This window comes from Pituophis catenifer, unplaced genomic scaffold (assembly GCF_029215685.1).
Source record: "Pituophis catenifer annectens isolate HBS135680 unplaced genomic scaffold, rPitCat1.0.hap2 SCAF_1, whole genome shotgun sequence".
In the NCBI taxonomy this organism is placed as follows: domain Eukaryota; kingdom Metazoa; phylum Chordata; class Lepidosauria; order Squamata; family Colubridae; genus Pituophis; species Pituophis catenifer.
The window spans coordinates 280,593,162-280,610,839 of record NW_027256881.1 but is presented as its reverse complement, the minus strand read 5'-3'; the positions used below and the strand labels follow the sequence as shown (position 1 = coordinate 280,610,839).

The following is a 17,678-nucleotide window of genomic DNA, read 5'->3' as shown; positions in this document are numbered from 1 at the left end:
TGTCTAGCATTGCAGGGCTAATGGCATCAGGTTACCAATCACCAAGTAGGACCAGACAAGTAGAACCTATATAATAGGTAAGAAAAATCTCTCTTAATAAAATTAGGTATATAAAACCATGGTGGCTGAATCTATAGTTAATATGAAATATTTAGGTATGCTTTGAAAAGCTCTTTCAAATGCACTAGTCCATTGGTAGAGTTATTACCACTTAAAATATATAGAACTGAAGGGCTGGCGTCACTGCTTCATCTCATCTGTTAAGAAGGCATTTCAATGTCAGTTTGGGTAAAATGTGCCCCCAAATCTAAGTTTTCAAAGGCCTCTTCCATAACACTCCGTACCATCTATTCCATATTTTCACATAACATTGCAACTATGCAACTAGTCATTCTCCAACAGCAGCAAGCATGGGTAGAAAAAGCAACAAATAATAATAATAAAAAAAAAACACCTTGTAAAAGATATAATTTTTTCAAAAACATTTCCTTCCCTCCATATCTATTTCCTAGGTTACAAGAACATCTACAGAATATTACCTCAATATTGAGCAATAATAAGATTTTGTTCTTTATGAAAATTAAAGCATTTCACGAGGTGGGTGAGGTAAAAGAAATTTCTCCTTTAATTTCCCAAAATATTAACTGGGAAGCTAAGTATACGTCTGTGATTTTACATTAAATTAGTGCCTAGATGGATTATCAGTTTATTATGCATATATTTATAAACATTGATAGTAGGCAAATTAACTTTCATAAACTTTTTCTACATAAATATTATAGCTTAATATAGAAATTAATTTAGTGGATTACTAGTTTTGTACAAGACTTAGTATCAAATGCAAAAAAAAAAATTGTAAAGTTTTCAGAATGCTTGTCATAACTATTTGAAGAAATTAAATGAAGAAAGCCACCAAGTCCACATATGAAAAACTGCAAAACAATTAATTTGGCTTCCAAGCTCATATACTGCAACAAGCAAAGAAAAAAGTTTCATAAACACTAGTTAATCCCACATTAAGGATAATCCACCAAATTATTGGGAGATGAACATCTTAAAAATCTGGAAATAAAATTAGATATATATTTTCATGAATGCCAATTAGATGAGATTTATATCTAACAAAGGTGTGATTGAGATTGTGCTAATCAAATAATTTGTTTTCAATTATTTAAACTAAATTTATCACATTCTAAATGTATCTAGATATATTAGAAGTCTTGAAATTATCTTCTCTTTCAATATACCTATTTAATTTCAAATATAATCAGTAGTGTGGAGTAGCCTATGTCACAGAGTGCCATTTCTGTTCCTATTAATAATTAAAAATAGGAAAGAAAAATCTTATCAGAAAAATCCAATTTTTTATATTACGGTGTTCATTGCCTCATTCAAGCTAATCTTCAAAAGCACTCTCTTTATCAATGGATTTAATATATACAAAATGACTGATTAATCTTTTTGAAAGGTAGATTGCATTTTCTTTCTATGTTTGGGAAAGTCAAAAAGATAAATGAATATTTAATTGTCAATTAAAATGTGAAGATGCCTGACCAAAACTCAGAAAATGATTTTTCTCTTGTTCATAAAATGATGAAAATATGATAGTGTCAGGGTTTAAACTGGGAGCATTCAGACATTAGCAGGTGATATATATTTTACCAGAACAGCAAAATCTTTTTGAAGCTTTTTTCTATATTTTATTATTAAAGCTGCTCCCCTGGACAAATTTTGTGGTTTTCAGATTCTAGCAAGAGTTATCTGCAGCAGTGAACAGCTTTGCAAAGTATGGTCAAGATTGTAATGCAGTAAGAATGACATTTGGATTTTACTTTAATGTACTCAGCAAGTTGCAAAGGCTGTTTTTTATGGTATCAGATTGTTCATGTTTTGACATTATTTGACTATGTTCATAAAGTGTACAATGGTTATGTTTCACTGCAATTTCTTGCTTGTAAGATTACCCATTCATAATTAACATAGGAATAATTCAAAAATAAAAGATGGCTGCTTCTAAAAGCTACAACTGCAAATTGTTCTGTTTCCTACTGAGCCCAGTTTCAGATCACATAAAGGAAACAACCACTACATATAAAACTTTCCATTAACATTGTGAGCAAGTCATAGAAACAGCAAGATAAAAAATTGCAACTTTGTCCCCTTACTCTGTTGCTGTTTGAGTAACTTGTTTCCCTGAAAACACACACTAAAAATTCCAATCAGTAAAAATCGATGATATGCAACATAAATCAGTTTCACAGTTATATGCAAAGTACAATTATTATAGAATATATAATTATTGAAAATAAATTCAAGTCACAGAACATAATAGCAACTAAAGGGAGCTAAAACGCAAAATGATACAGATAATATGATACAACATGCCTTCTGATTTTTATCCTTTAATTTTTTTAAAAAGTAAACTATTTTGCTTAATAAAGGAGTAAGTCCCAGAACAGAGATAAAGTCACAACCTTATTTAAAACAATGTATCTCATCCAGTTTTCCATAAAAAGAAAAGCAAACATTTTTTCAAAGGAGCCCAGTAAAGTACTTTTGTTGACTCCATATTGGAAAGTAACAAAAGTAGAGGAAGAAAATGCACAATTGTATGATTGAGCCCATTATGTAAAAAGATAAAATTTACGTTATCAATTGGTTTCACCATGAGTTAGGCTTCCCTGGAGTTTTCTCCTGTAATTACTGGTTAATCTACCATATATTGTAAATAGGAAAGAATAAATAAGTTGTTGGACAATTTTGTAGCCAAAAATGAATCAATGGTATTTCCTAACATCATATGAATATGGAGGAGAAGGTGACTAATCCCAAAGGCAATTTAAATAACACTATTTTCTTTTTATATATATATATATTTATATCAATAAATGTTCTGAGCAATCTCAGATTTTTGTAGTGCATTGCCATAAAAAAAATAGTGCAGTTTTCTCAATGATCTTTTTTCCCACTTAGAAGAAATAAGAAGTTTAAAATCTGGTTATACTTGCAGTTAATGAAACATTCTATTCAGCTTCACACTGACCTCGACATTTATACAATTTTCAGTTGCTTCAAAAAATGAACTGAATCTACATTAATGAGACAAAATATTTTGGCAAGACAATTAGAAAAAATGAGATGCTCCTGTTTTGAAACTTGGAAAATGTGGGATTGTTTTAAAGCATTGCAATGGATAAAATAATGTATAAAGCAAAAGATTTATCCTGTTTACCCTTCATGCACAATATTTTCTTCAGTAGCTATCTTGAAAAATATCAAAAGCACCCACTTAATTCTTTTGGAGACTGACATCCTACCCTTAACTTCATATTCAAGTCTCTTCCTATTACTTGAGCTGTAGAGTATCCTTCTGGGATTCCTTACTTCATTTCTAAACATTGTGGAGATGGACTAGGCGTTAATTGTCCAAGAAGATCACACTTCAGCCCCAAGTTCCAGGACTCCGGTTTCAATCACTGCAACATATTTGTCTTCAATTTGGACGAGCAAGATGGTTTTGTCTATATGGGACCTATGCCCTGGATCTCTGCTGCAAGGCACCCAACGGTGAATCACCTAGCAGGGGTAGCAAGAAAAAGAAAATATACTCAGCAGTGATACTAGAACTTTGTCATTCTGAAGTAATACATGCAGGCTACGTGAGAAGATCAAGATTAGTCTTTCAGGTCTTACTTATTTATGTTGTTGCTCCAGCACAGAAACTACTTTGATTCTACTCTTGAAAGTTATTGGTAAGAACCTCCTCTGCTATAATACTGAGAATAAAATAATAATAGAAATATTCCCATATTTCACAGGAGAAAATACGTTCTAGAAAGCATTCAGAACTGTAACAAGGGAACAGGAAATGTCATACTTTGGTAAATAGTGCACTTCTTTATGTATATTTCCCTCACGTGGATTTAATATACTATGCTCTTACCATCCAAGAAACTATGCAGAATTGATAGGGTCTTAAGTTGTTGTTTTAAAAAACAGTTAACTTAACTTTTAAAAAGTTAAGAATTCCAGAACACATGACACATATTCCCGTCTATCATTATAATATAGAATTTGTAAAATTGGCTTTTTCTTACTGCTCCACTTTTTGAATTTACATACAATCCATATAACCTCTGAACATGCCAATAGCAAAGGCGGCTGAGGAATGAAACTTACATGGCCTTCCATGCCTTCCTGAGGATTCCAGTCTTTCCAGCTGTTTCTTCCAGCTCTTAGTCTTATCATTTCATCTGGCCACTGCAGTTCTTTTCTTTTGGATAAGTTGATCCCTTCCAAAACCTGGCTAGGATCTATTATCTAAAAAAAGCAGCTTAAAATTAGTGCTATGCAAAAATTGAGTTTGAAATTCCCCGTTCTGAAATAGTTCAAAACTTTTTCAACTCAAAATGTTTTGCATATCCTCCAAGTATAATTCGATTCCAAACACTATAAACCACAGACAGCAAAATAAGAAGGGAGATGTATTTCCACAACCATTAGAGAGCCCCAGGTTTCACACTCCTACAATTAGTTTGAGTAGAACAGAGAAAATGTGATATAATTCAGTGTTTCCCATTAATGCTTTTCTTAGCTTCCAAACTTGGGTCATCAAGCTTGGACCTCAAACCAACACTAGACAAGCAAGCCTATCTAACGTAAAAACAAATACTTGCTTAATTTTCCACCTAATAGCATTGTTATAACATTATAGAAAACTGTTGAAATAGCTTTAATACTTAACGTACACCATATTTTTCTGTAATACAAAGATCTTTATTCCCTGACCATATCTTTGCCTTGTTCATTCTCTATCCTTTAGCGAATGTATACCCTGAAGGACCATTTTCAAAGTGTAGCCAAAGCACAGCACAGCCCTAGAGAATACCAGCTGTTAAGAGGTGTTATATCTGAAGTCTTCGGTGAATTCTGTATATTAAGAATTAGTTTTTCATCCCACAGTGTTGCATTCCAGAAGTGTAGGGAAGATTAAAAAATTAAACCCATAACTGTCCACCCATAAAAATAGTCATTAGATAATAATGGGCATATAAACCAGATCAATTCCAACATTTCATTTACCTGAATTCTGTAAACAACATCATCCCTTTTGGTTTGTGTCTGGTTCACAGGGCTCACATTTGTGCCTGCCTGTGAATCAGTGACATTCGTCATTCCATCGGTCCCTAAAAAGCCAACAAGGGCATGTTGTTTGCAGGCTGGGATGCTCTGACTGGAACTGCTTGAAGAAGGGAGGCCATGTTGCATATTGGCAACACCAGTCTGGTTAGCGGGTTCCATTTGGTTCACCATGGACAGACGGGACTGTATGGACGATGGAAGATTGCGAAGGGAAAGCTGGCTGGTGGAAGACCGTCGGCAAGGCACAAAGCCTGTGGTGGATGTCCGGAGGGATGAATGACGGCTGCTGTAGCAGTATGTTGACTGGCTGGCAACTGAAGCACGAGCAGGGGAATGTCTGATAAGGCTTGACTGCACAGAATGAGCACTCTGGCTGGTGCCTAAAAATAAAATATATTTTATTTTTAAGCAAAGAATAAATGAAATTATTATATGCTGTATAATAATTTTAGATATATGCATTTTGTATATATATTTATTTATTTATTTATTTATTTTATAGGCTATAGTTTGTTTATTCCAAAGATGGAAAATTGACTGGAAAATTGAAAAACCTATTGGCTTGCAAAATGTGTCTGATAAACTACACAGAAGTCCCTTCAACTTCCTTCAATGATAAATTTAATTTCCCCCACTTCCGGGTCTTTTATGCCTGATGCTCTTAATCATTGGCAGTCAGTCTGTTTCACCACTGGGGGTTTTTAAGAAGAGGCTGGACAGTCACTTGTCTAAAATGGTGTAGGGTCTCCTGCTTGAGCAGGGGGTTGGACTAGAAGACCTCCAAGGTCACTTCCAGCTCTATTCTGATTGATTGATTGACTATTGCTCTGTATGATAGTTTTCAAAATGTAATCAGCAATTTATTTGTCCTGGACATTTTAGTTTTGGATATTATCATTTGAGGAGGTATAAATACAACTGTTTGATTTGTGTGGTGTGATTTCTACAAAGAACTTCCCACATAGCACTAGCACTAGCACTTAGTCTTATATACTGCCTTACAGTGCTTTACAGCTCTACAGATTTACAGAGTCAGCATATTGCCCCCAACAATCTGGGTCCTCATTTTACCCACCTCAGAAGGATGGAAGGCTAAGTCAACCTGGAGCCTGGTGAGATTTGAACTGCCAAATTGCAGGCAGCTGGCAGTCAGCAAAAGTAGTCTGCAGTACTGTACTCTAACCACTGAGCCATGATGGTTTTCACATAGTTAAAATAATCCTAAGAAACTATTTAAGATAGTCTTGACATAAGGTGCAAAATAAATCCAGATCTTTCCCTTGGTAATGAAATATAGATGTGGTATAATGTAATTAATTAATCAATCAATCACTAAATTGATTTACATACGAAAAATATGATGAGTTGTTGGGTGGCTAATAACTCATTCAAACAATAAAACAGCATAGGTGAAGTGAAAAACCAACAATGACTACCAAGAATGGACCCAACAGAAACTACTTAAAAGGCCATCTAACCTCTCTACCCCCAGACCTGGAACGCATTCTAGTTTTAGCACTTATGGAAAGCTAGCAAAATTAGAGCCTGTTAGGTTCAGCTTGTAGCTTACTCCTAACTTGTTGGTCAGGCAATATATCTGTTTCTTTAAGAAACAACTGAGCCACGTAATCAGGGTTTGTTGAACCCTGTAATTAGGCTACAATGCATAAATAAGCAGCGCAGAGAAGCGTTCTTTGTTCCTGATTGATCCTGTTCCTGTTGTTTCCTGCGTCTTTCTGCTGATTGGTGTTAGACTGAATTGTTAAATGGTACTGTATACCGAGAGTTACTAAAGTCTGTTTGCTTTGGTAAGGGAAGATACTTACTGGACTGATATTACTGTTTATGACCTTGGACTGTTTTACTTACACCGAGACTGCTTATTATCTTGTATATAAAGTATTTTTCTCACACGAGCTGCATGTTTATCTCCTTCCCTGTGTGTTTCTGCTCTGCTCGTTGCACAAGCAACAAATACTTTTTACACACACCCTAACAGAGCCAATCTGGTCTTGGGGAATATGGTTTTCCAGAGGGCAGGTGCTATGACAGAAAAGACTTGTTTCCGAAGTCCTATATCATTTGTTTAATTGAAAGGACATGGTTGACGGGAAGATAGAATTTAAAACAACAACATTTCAAAGATTAATTATCCCAATCTGGCAGTGAGGTATTTGAATGCATACACTCTCAGACACTAGTTCAGTTTTACCTAGGGTGACTGGATGAGAGGCGACAGGGGGTTGCAATCCTACTCCAGATCCCTGCCCAACAGTTGCATTCCCACCTCCTTGAGATACACTGCTCTGAGAATCGTTGACAGTTACACTATTACTTGTGCAGGAAGCACCACCTCCAGCATCTGAGTCTTCAATGTTTCCTCCACTGTTGCAACCAGCACCACAACCTTTTCTTAACCTGAACATAACAATAAAAATAAAATAAAAATACAATAAAATAACAATAAAAATACAGAAATAAAAACAATAGCAAGCAGACTTAAGAAAGTAGTTATCAGATTCTACCAAAATCTTACAGTCATATCTTGACCTATTATTTTCATGTTTATTTATCATACATCCTACTTTTCTTCCAGAAATTCAAGATGGCATATAGTTCTCCATCACTGTATCTACCTCATAGCAATTTCTTGAGATAGATAAAGCTGAGCAAGTGGGCCTGGTCCAAAAGTTATTCAACACAACACAACACCAGTTTTCTCAGCTGTTGTAGAATAGAATAGAATAGAATAGAACAGAATAGAACAGAACAGAACAGAACAGAATTCTTTATTGGCCAAGTGTAATTGGACACACAAGGAATTTGTCTTGGTGCATACGCTCTTGGTGTACATAAAAGAAAAGATACATTTGTACAACACTTAATGATAGTCATAGGGAACAAATAAGCAATCAAATCATATTAGGAAACAATCAATATAAATCTTGAGGATGCCAGCAGTATCCTTGTAGGGATGGGAGAAACAAAACAGGTAAGATTTTATTGCCTAATTTACCTTCATAAACTTACAAATCATCCCTGGAACAGTGAACTCCAGAGGAAAATAGGACAGTATTGTAATAGTAAGGGAGCATTTGCGCCTGGAAGAGTTTCACAAAGAGCAAACTTTATCCATAGTTAATGTTTTCAGGAAGTAAATAATACAACTGAGATTAAAACTGACTGTTGACAAAATACTGAAAAAGGCTTTCCACATTTCTAATAAAAGCAATATTCTTGTTTTGACAGAAATCTTACTCTGAGTTTGCATCATAAAAAGAAAAGTGATAAAATAAAACAAAACTTTATAGTGTACCATTCTAATTAAATATACTAAAATGAGCAACTGTACTCTGGAGACTTTTTTTATTCACCTGTGCCATGTAGATACTATGAAGTTCTTGATGTTTCCCAGACTGATGGCACCACCAAGAATGTCCTTTAGCTGTTCAAGGCTATCAGAATATGAAGTTGTCAGAGGTGAGACATAAATTGGGTATCCAATAGGCTGATCACAAGATGAGTTAATCATGTTCCTCAAAGCTTGTTTTGCATTTTGGATGCTCCCTCTTTCTGGGTTTCGATTGCGTAAGAAGACCAACTCCTGCTGCTGCCCAGCCCAAAGGCCACGAACACATTCCTTATTTACCTGCAAAAACACAGAAATCAAGAAGGTATGTAGAAAATAGTGTGGCAAAATGCAAACCAGACAGCTATAACTACATGAATCTTAAAACATGAAATATTCACTGATTTTATCAAATAAATCTACTAGCACAAAAGTGGTCTAAAATTACAACCATTTTTAAATGTCCCAAAAGTGCTTTTTTTCAAAAGGCAACTGAACTTTCTTGGTTTTTTTTTTCCTTTGAAAATATTTCATTTCTCATCCATGAAGCTTCCTTGGTTCTAACTAACTGGTGGGGAACTGAAGAAGCTTGGATGTGAACTGAAACATTTTTAAGGAAAAAAACCCAAGGAAGTCCAAATGCCTTTTGGAAAAAAGCGCCTTTGGGACAACCATGACCTGGATGATTGAGAGTCTCCATAGATGCTTTTTAAATGCATAACTGAAAACAGGATATAGGCACGCACACATACACACTTCCATCCTAATCATAAATACACTCAAGATTTAGACAATTTTAAAATTATACATTAAAGTTTTACCTTTTAGAAAAATAACTAAAATTCATTTAATTACTTTAGAAGCATGCAGCCCCTGTATTTAACTTTATGGAAAGCATTCATGCATATATTATATCATTATTTATTCTACTTTTAAGCGTTCAAAATTTGCTTATACACAAGAAGTAGATAAAATCTGTTATTAGTATGCTGTAGGAAGTAAGATGTAGCAAGGTAGTGAGAGATGCTTCTGCTACACTTTTCACAATTATGGAATTATATATATATATTGTATATATATAATTCCATAATTGTATATATAATATATATGTAGGTCTTTGGTTATTTGGGTTTTCTCCCACGTAGAATTGGAAGTTTCAACAAAGTCTCATTCGTCATCTTCAGGCTGGTGTTTTCGGCTTCGTGCTCCTAGAAGCACGAAGCCGAAAACACCAGCCTGAAGATGACGAATGAGACTTCGTTGAAATATCGCCAAGACACTTCCAATTCTACGCGGGACAAAACCCAAATAACCAAAGACCTACATACAAACACCCGCGAAAACCTCAGAAAATAAATATATATATATATAATATAAAATGTCTGTAAATCCTGCAGATTTCCTTAATCAAAATATTTAAAAACCTAAAAGAATTTAACATCAGAGAATTGCTTAACAAAATCACAGCATTTAAAAAAGGAATTAAAAAAAAAAATCAAAACACCAATTTCATACTAGAAAGTAATAAATGCCTATCCTCCCCATTTATTACATCTCATCCTAGAACAGGTAGTCTCATCCCCTCCATTAATAGTATCTTACTTTAATGACTCTGAAGATTAGATAGCGCTTGTTCAACATGATGATCTTGTATTCGTTGGTGCCATCATCCATCACGTGGCGAAGGGCAAGTAGGGAGGGAGAATTGGAAAGTACAGCACTTCGCCAAGCAGGGTCCCCCTCATGAGCTATAACCAAGTTTTGTTCATGCGTTGTGATAGCTTCATAGAGAACAGCAGGATCATCGTATTCATCAGGAGAGGTGAAATGATCCTAAACCAAAGAGTAAAAGCACTGTTCAATATGAGCCTTCATTGTGAAAAGGGAAATGATTATATTCTAGTCCAGAGTTGCTGAGCCTTGGCAACATGAGGACATGTGGACTTCAACTCCCAGAATAGCAAGTTTGGCTGAGGAATTCTGGGAATTTAGGTCCACACATCTTCAACCTGCCAAGGCTGAGGAACATTGTTTTAGCCTATGTTAAAATTATACAGTCAAAGTTTATATTCAGCCAAACACAATCATTTAAGATTGCATCTAGTTATCAGCTTGAGAAAAACATTAAACAATGAAGAATGCTCAGTTTCCCTAAAGGCTAACAAATTTACCACTGTATAAGCATTCATAGACCACAGTCTAGGTTTTAAGCTGAGGTGTAAAACAACTCAGCCGTAAATTTCTCCAGGGATGGATTTGTGACATCTGGCACCATGGCAATACCAAATGCAATTAACAAACATAGTTTTTCTCTTATCAAAAAAGATGTAAAAATTGCACTTGTTTTTAAGAAATGCGTATGAAACCAATATATGCTTCTGAAAGTTTAGTATTAAAAAATGAGAAAAAATGAGAAACAATGGAGACCAGGGAAAATTTGATAAACAATACCAGGGAATTTTGTAGTCAGTGATATTGAAAAGTAGTCTGCTTCCCTTCAATTCCTAACTGCTCAATTCTTTCCTTCTCCATTTAATTCCAACTATTTCCCCCAAATTTGCTCAGTCCTGCTCTTTCTTACATGAGGTAACCTTGCAAGGAAAAATAGAAGTTGTTTAAAAAAATACCAAATAGATCTGTTAAAATATCTATTGAAAATATCTATTCACTCTACATTGAATTGCTGATCCTGCTAATATGGACAGTAAAGCAAATTCCTATAACTTACATATCTTTAATTATAAAGCTATTTGTGAAAATAAATCCATTCAAACAGGTAACTGAAAAAATATCAAAGCCAATTTGTTTCTTGGAAGTTAATGTTTTCCTTTCCTGATAAATTATCCTAAATAAACTGTCAAAGAATGCTATCGCCAGTCAATATCCATGTATTGGAACAACATTCTTTTAATACATTTCAATTATGTATACAAATATACGTGTGAACCAAGCATTATTTATTTATGTATTTATTTTATTCAACTTCTAAAGCCGCCCATCTTAGTGAATGACTCTGGTAAATTTGATAAATTTACCAGATGATATATAACCAGAGTCACTTGCTTGAGATGGGTGGCAACAGAAAGTGAATGAGTGAATGAATGAATAAATATAACACTGAATTAATTTTTACTGTATTTATTGGCATTCATTTCATAATTAATTTTTTTCCTCATACATTACTAAAAGTGACTTCTTTTTCAAGAGCTCCATTTGCTCTTGAATCAACTTTTTACCAATGGGAGAACTGCTACAAACCCTTACCCACAGAGTTTGAATTATAATAATCTATGTCACCTTCGGCTGATGTGCATGTGTGCAAGCATTCTTTATACCTGATGCAGTTTTAGTGACATGCGTATTCCAGGGACCACCACTTTTCTCAGTAATTCCATGTCTGCAAAAATCCATTCATCTCGAATTGATGATATACGAAAGTCTCCTTTAAACAAGGCATGGAGCCCATACAGGAAAGATTCCAGATTACTGTTTGGTTTGGGAGAGAAACCCCAAACATTAAAGCAAGCATTCAATATTCTAAAATTAGTTGAAGAAAGTAAGATTTTCATTTCTATATAAACATTGTGGGCTGCCCAAGCAAATTTAAACTGCCATCATAAACAAATATAAACCAGAAGTATTAAAAAAAAAGAAGCTGACAATCATTCTTCAGTTCCTCATCTGTCCTGGCTATGCATTTAAGAATGGCTGAAACACTAAAGGGAACTAATCATCCTCAAATTATTTGGCAGAAAAGTGGCATAAATTCTTTGGGTTAATGAGAATAGCAGTAGTTCTATCTGGAAACTTGCATTACTTTGTACTCTGCAGTTATTTACTGAATAAGCACCTGGCCTATTTGCTGACAAATTACTTCTGTGTCTCAAGAGTCTTTCACTTCCATCAGAATCAATTTTATACTTATTCTATTCTTGAACTTAAAAGGAAAGACTCCCCAAGTTCCCTTTTCTTTTTCTCGACGTTTATAGATTGAGCTTGTCCCAAATACCAGCTCGGTGCTGGTCAATGACTACAATAAAATTAAAAGATTCAAAAATGCAAGCATATTCTTTACAGCTGTGTTTCTCAACCTTTGCAGCTTCAAGATGTGTGGACTTCAGCTTCCAGAATTCCACTACCTGAAGTCTGCATATTTTCAAGCTGCCAAGATTGAGAAACACTGCTTTAAAGGTTTGTCACTCTGAGAAATCTGCCATTAACAGACATATTGAGATAAGGTCTTGCTATGAACCATTCCAAAAAGGAAGCAACCAAAATCAAAGAAAGAGGCAAACAGATCTAAGTAGATTCTTCATCATCCTGCACTTATTAACCAAGGCCAGAACAGGAACCAGCACTAAATCAACAACCAAAGAAACAATTACACTAATGATAGCAGACAGCAAACTGCACTTCACCATGCACTGATGTGGTTAGCTAGAGTGGCCATGAAACATTCAGATGGAGAAAAGCAAGCTCAGGGAATGCCAAAGGCCTAACAAACAGTTATATTGCATAAAGGAATTGCAACTTTTTAAATTGAAAACATTTTCTTACAATCATCTAGATGAGGGACATCAAGGTCAAAAGGCAAGGCCTAAGAGTTCTAAATACTAAATGCTTATGGAGGAGAACTGCAGCAGGATAAGCTTCCTCTTCCTATTAAGCATCCTGTCAGAATTTGTCACTAATATTTAGAGACTGAAATTAGCTACTCAAATCTGGTAAGTCAAATTAAGAGTGGGAATGGAAAAGGTACAGCTATATTCTAGGGGACCTATTCTGGAATAATAAATAAGAGTACCTAGCCATATGATGTGAAGCAGTTCCCAGAGCTCTCCGACCAAGAACAGACAGTCCATAGCAAAGGGTAACCAAAGAAGAATCCTTATCTGCATTGAGTGGCTTTGAATAAAAACAAAAACAAAAATTGAAAATATTAGATAAAGAATATAAGATGTTTGTGTGCACCATTAATACCATTATGTTCCATCACATAACTCAAACTGTAACTTTTCCTCACTGTTTTCTACTTTCTTAAGGAAAAAAAGTGGAGAATACCCAAAATGGGACATTCACTTTAATAAAAGCAGCTGCAAGCCTTTATGTTCCATCATCAGCAAATGAGATATTGTTATTACTGAATAGATTCTTGGTAGCAATAAATTCTCTTCAGAGCTAATATAAATACTTTAAGCAAATATATATATGGGACTCAGCTAAGAAGTTCAACTTTCTTCCACATTTTCAGGATTCAGATGTCCTTTGAGAGATAAGACAGCATATCTTCATAGGATTTCTTAATCATTCAAAAGTACTTACTTTTTCTCTCTGAGAGCAGCAATATTCTACCCAGTTGAGATAAATTATACAAAAACTCTCTCTTGAAATCCCTGCTAGCCGATGATCATAATCCTCATCAATATTAGGATTAAATGTAGGGTCTACATCTACGTAATTTTGGTCTGCACATTGTTGCAGTCCTTCCTGCATTGTTTCATTTGATAACCATTCCTCTAGCTTGGGAGATGATATTACATAATAGATGATACCCTACAAGATTAAAAAAAATGAGTTATTAGAATATATACATCTGATTGTAACTTTTAAGCATTTAGCAAAATAGAAGGAAAGATTAAACACATCCTCTGTAGATGTTGAACCCTGATGGTTTCTTTACCAGACCCAAGCCATAGTAAGGAAAGGAAAGGTAAAGAAATGGAAAAAAGGAAAATACCCAGATGTATTGTTTTTCTGTTGGTTTACAAGAACAAACCATTTAGAAGAATAGTTTGCACAGTATTTATTATTTTTAATTACTCTGGGTTGGAGGATGGAGATTTACATTTGAAGTTCAAATTCCTCACACGTTCAATCCCAAAGCAACTTTGCTCACCAGTGCATTTCTAGCCAATATGATTTTTTTTCTATAGGCACATTACCACTTCAGTGAATCACTGAAGTTGTTAAGCTAGTAACACAGTGATTAGGTGAATCTGGCTAACCCATTGGCTTTGCTTGTCAAAAGGTTACAAAAGGTGATCACATAACCCCAGGACACTGCAACTGTCATAAATATGAGTCAGCTTCCAAGCATCTGAATTCTGATCATGTGACCATGGGGATGTTGCAATGGTCGTAAGTGTGAAAAACGGTCATAAGTCACTTTTTTCAGTGCCATTGTAACTTTGAATGTTCACTAAATGAACTGTTGTAAGTTAAGACTACCTGTATATAGCACAGATATTAATAGCTTGGGTAAAACAGCTTAGTACTCATTCGTAAAGAGAAAAGCAATTCTACACTCCTGAGTTAGAGATGTACCTTGACATAGTACGTAGTGAGTATTTTCCTTAGATCAAAGACCTGAAGCATGGAAGCAGCACTGTTGTCGGTGATGCTGTAACCCTCCAAGACATACTTTGTGACTAGAACTTCCCAAGCGAGCCAACGCTGGCCAAAGGCAGCATTAAAAGACAACACATGAGGGATGTGACCAGGTTCACAGCAACAAAACCCTTCATCTTCTTCAACCCCTTCAGTGATAGCTTCTACTTCTCGTTGCTGACAATAAGTTCCTGAAATGAAAAAAGGTAATTCGTAAAAATAGGAGCATTAACACCACCAGTTCTGATAATTTAAAAATAATGATTTGCACTTGCTTTCTGGAAGAAAATGGGATGAGTAATATTGGGATAAGTAATTAAGGACCTTCATGAGTTCATGTTCATTTGATCAGTGATGTCTGTATCATAGGTTTTTTTTTTAACTACAATGCTTATACCATTGGAAAGATACCATAAATTACTAAAATAGAATTCACTAATGAAAGAAAAAGTAACAGAATTTTTGTTGAAGTATGTGAAGAAAGAAAAGATTAAGTGAGGTTATAAAATGAACTTCGTTCAGCTCTATTAATTTTATTCAGACTCAGAGCATCTCGATCTAAAATATTTATTAATCCAATGGACTAAATTTGCATGTTACAATGTTTGAAGCAGAAAGTAGTATGGGAAGATTAATGAAAAGTGCATTCACATAGATTGGAAAAATATTGGAGTGCGCCGAAATGAACAAATTGACTTCAGAAATTAATGACAGAGAAGATTCAGAATTTTATAGCGTGTGGGACATGTGGTACGAATGGATGGGGGAAAGAAATAAAGAAGGTAATAGAGATTAAATTTTAACTAATTAACAAAATCTATATGAATAGTATTAGATTTAGTCTTAGGGAGTTGAGCACTATTATTTTTAAGTGTTTGAAATTAAATCTAGCTTCAAGAAACAATATCAACAAAAGACAAGCAATAATGTATGTAGATGTATATATGTATATAACTGCACCAATGAACCGAAAATGTACCGATTGTATCACTATATGTTATAATAAAATCAAATTTAAAAAAAAAAAAGAAAAGTGCATTCACATAGATTTTACCTCTGAATTCAAGCCCTCTCAGTTGGAAGGTGACTAAGCCATTGCCAATCTCTATAAGGTGTACAAGTGCATTGAGGTAGTCGGAAGCAAGAATAAAGCAATCTCCAGTACTGTAATTTCCCCATCGCCCCAAGAGTAAGTCTCCACACAGGCTGTGCTGAAGGGAGCGAGTTAAATGTTCATAGAAGATTGAATTCAAGTTATTGTCATCAGAACCTACATGGAGGAGAAACATAATACAATATACTAAAAACATAAATTTATTTTTATAATTCTACTGAAAAATCATCTCAAGATATTACAACAGACTGGGATAGATGATCACTTTAAGAGCTTATAGCTGACTCAACTCTTGACTTTTAGTCATATTATTTTCACTGTAGAAACATTAATATATGTAGTTCTCTTGGCATCAAGGTAAATTCTTAGCTGGGGCACCCCAAAAGTGAGAGAGATCAGATGTTGAACCATCTCCAGGAACTCAAGATAGTATCCACAGTACTTTCTTCTCCATTTTTTCTACAATAGTACAATACAGAGATAGCCGAACTACAAATAAAAGATTTGCACTCTTTAGCGCCTAGCATACAGGATTAAACTTTGCCCCTGGTTAAGATTAATTAGTTATTGTTTTACAGATAGTTTTCTATCTTTGGATATACTTTTTTTGAAAAGAGGAATCCAGATAAGAGGACAAGTTGCTAGAATATATCTGGTAGCTTAAATAGGGATTGTGAAAAGAGAAATATTCATAAGGACAGCAGCAGAAGTTTGGGTTTTTTTCCTGAAAAAACAGGAAAAAAACATAAAAGAAAGACTCTACATTTATTCAGATGATACAGAAATAGGAAATATTAGTTATAACTTTGAAGTTGCACTTTAGAAAAATATGGTTAACTAGAGAAAAAGATTTTCATCTATTAGTTGAATTCATCTATTAGATGAATACAGGTAGTCCTTGACTTACTACCACAATTGAGCCCTAAATTTCTGTTGTTAAATGAATCTGGCTTCCCCATTGATTTTGTTGTCAGAAGGTCGCAAAAGGAGATCACATGACCCTGGGACACTGCAACCATCATAAATATGAGTCAGTTGTCAAGTATCTGAATTTTGCAACGATCGTAAGTGTGAAAAACGGTCATGTCATCTTTTTCAGTGTCGTAACTTTGTAAGTTACTAAATGAACTGTTGTAAGTCGAGGACTACCTGTAGTATGTATCACATCATTTAAGAAGACAACTGATAAAAGAATATAGATAAAATCAATAAAACAAGCAAGATATTTGAATGATTAAGGAACATGGTATCTAAGATTGAACTCTATTTGTTGCAAATCAATTTCAAGTAAATTGCTAACAATTAAACAAAAAAATCCTATTAAGATTTATCCTCCATAATACCCTTCTCAAAGACAGAATCCTAAGCAGGTAAATACTGTTGCACATACACAATGTACTTATCTATTAGAAAGTGCTCTTCCCCACCCCCTTAAAAGATGCAAAATATCGTCTTTCATCGGGTTAATTTTGGTTTCCATTCAAAAAAAGGTATGGACTGAATTGAGCCATTGCACAATCCACTCAACAGCTCACCTGCCTACTTTCATCAATATTACCTGGGTTTCTGTCAAGCTGAGAAGCCAGTCTTGTGTTTGAGTGATCCACTCGTTTTGTGCTGAAATGAAGACAAAAAAGTAGTGTTACTTGTACTCCTGAAATGCTTTGAAATGAAGCACCACAGGGT

The 17,678-nt window shown here is 34.6% G+C and overlaps 1 protein-coding gene across 1 annotated transcript in view; it reads right to left on the bottom strand.

Annotated features, from left to right (window-relative positions):
• Positions 1-2,393: 2,393 nt before the first annotated feature.
• The window catches only part of PCNX1 (pecanex 1), an 84,878-nt gene continuing 69,593 nt past the window's right edge, over positions 2,394-17,678 (bottom strand). Inside the window, exons 25-36 of the mRNA XM_070939538.1 lie at positions 17,551-17,609; positions 15,933-16,148; positions 14,816-15,069; positions 13,814-14,044; positions 13,296-13,396; positions 11,827-11,977; positions 10,094-10,324; positions 8,517-8,791; positions 7,355-7,560; positions 5,083-5,522; positions 4,180-4,320; positions 2,394-3,576 (exon numbers count right to left, since the gene is read on the bottom strand). Of these exons, the coding sequence (XP_070795639.1) occupies positions 3,436-3,576; positions 4,180-4,320; positions 5,083-5,522; positions 7,355-7,560; positions 8,517-8,791; positions 10,094-10,324; positions 11,827-11,977; positions 13,296-13,396; positions 13,814-14,044; positions 14,816-15,069; positions 15,933-16,148; positions 17,551-17,609 (2,446 nt within the window). The 3' untranslated portion in view covers positions 2,394-3,435. The remainder of the gene's footprint in view (positions 3,577-4,179; positions 4,321-5,082; positions 5,523-7,354; positions 7,561-8,516; positions 8,792-10,093; positions 10,325-11,826; positions 11,978-13,295; positions 13,397-13,813; positions 14,045-14,815; positions 15,070-15,932; positions 16,149-17,550; positions 17,610-17,678) is intronic.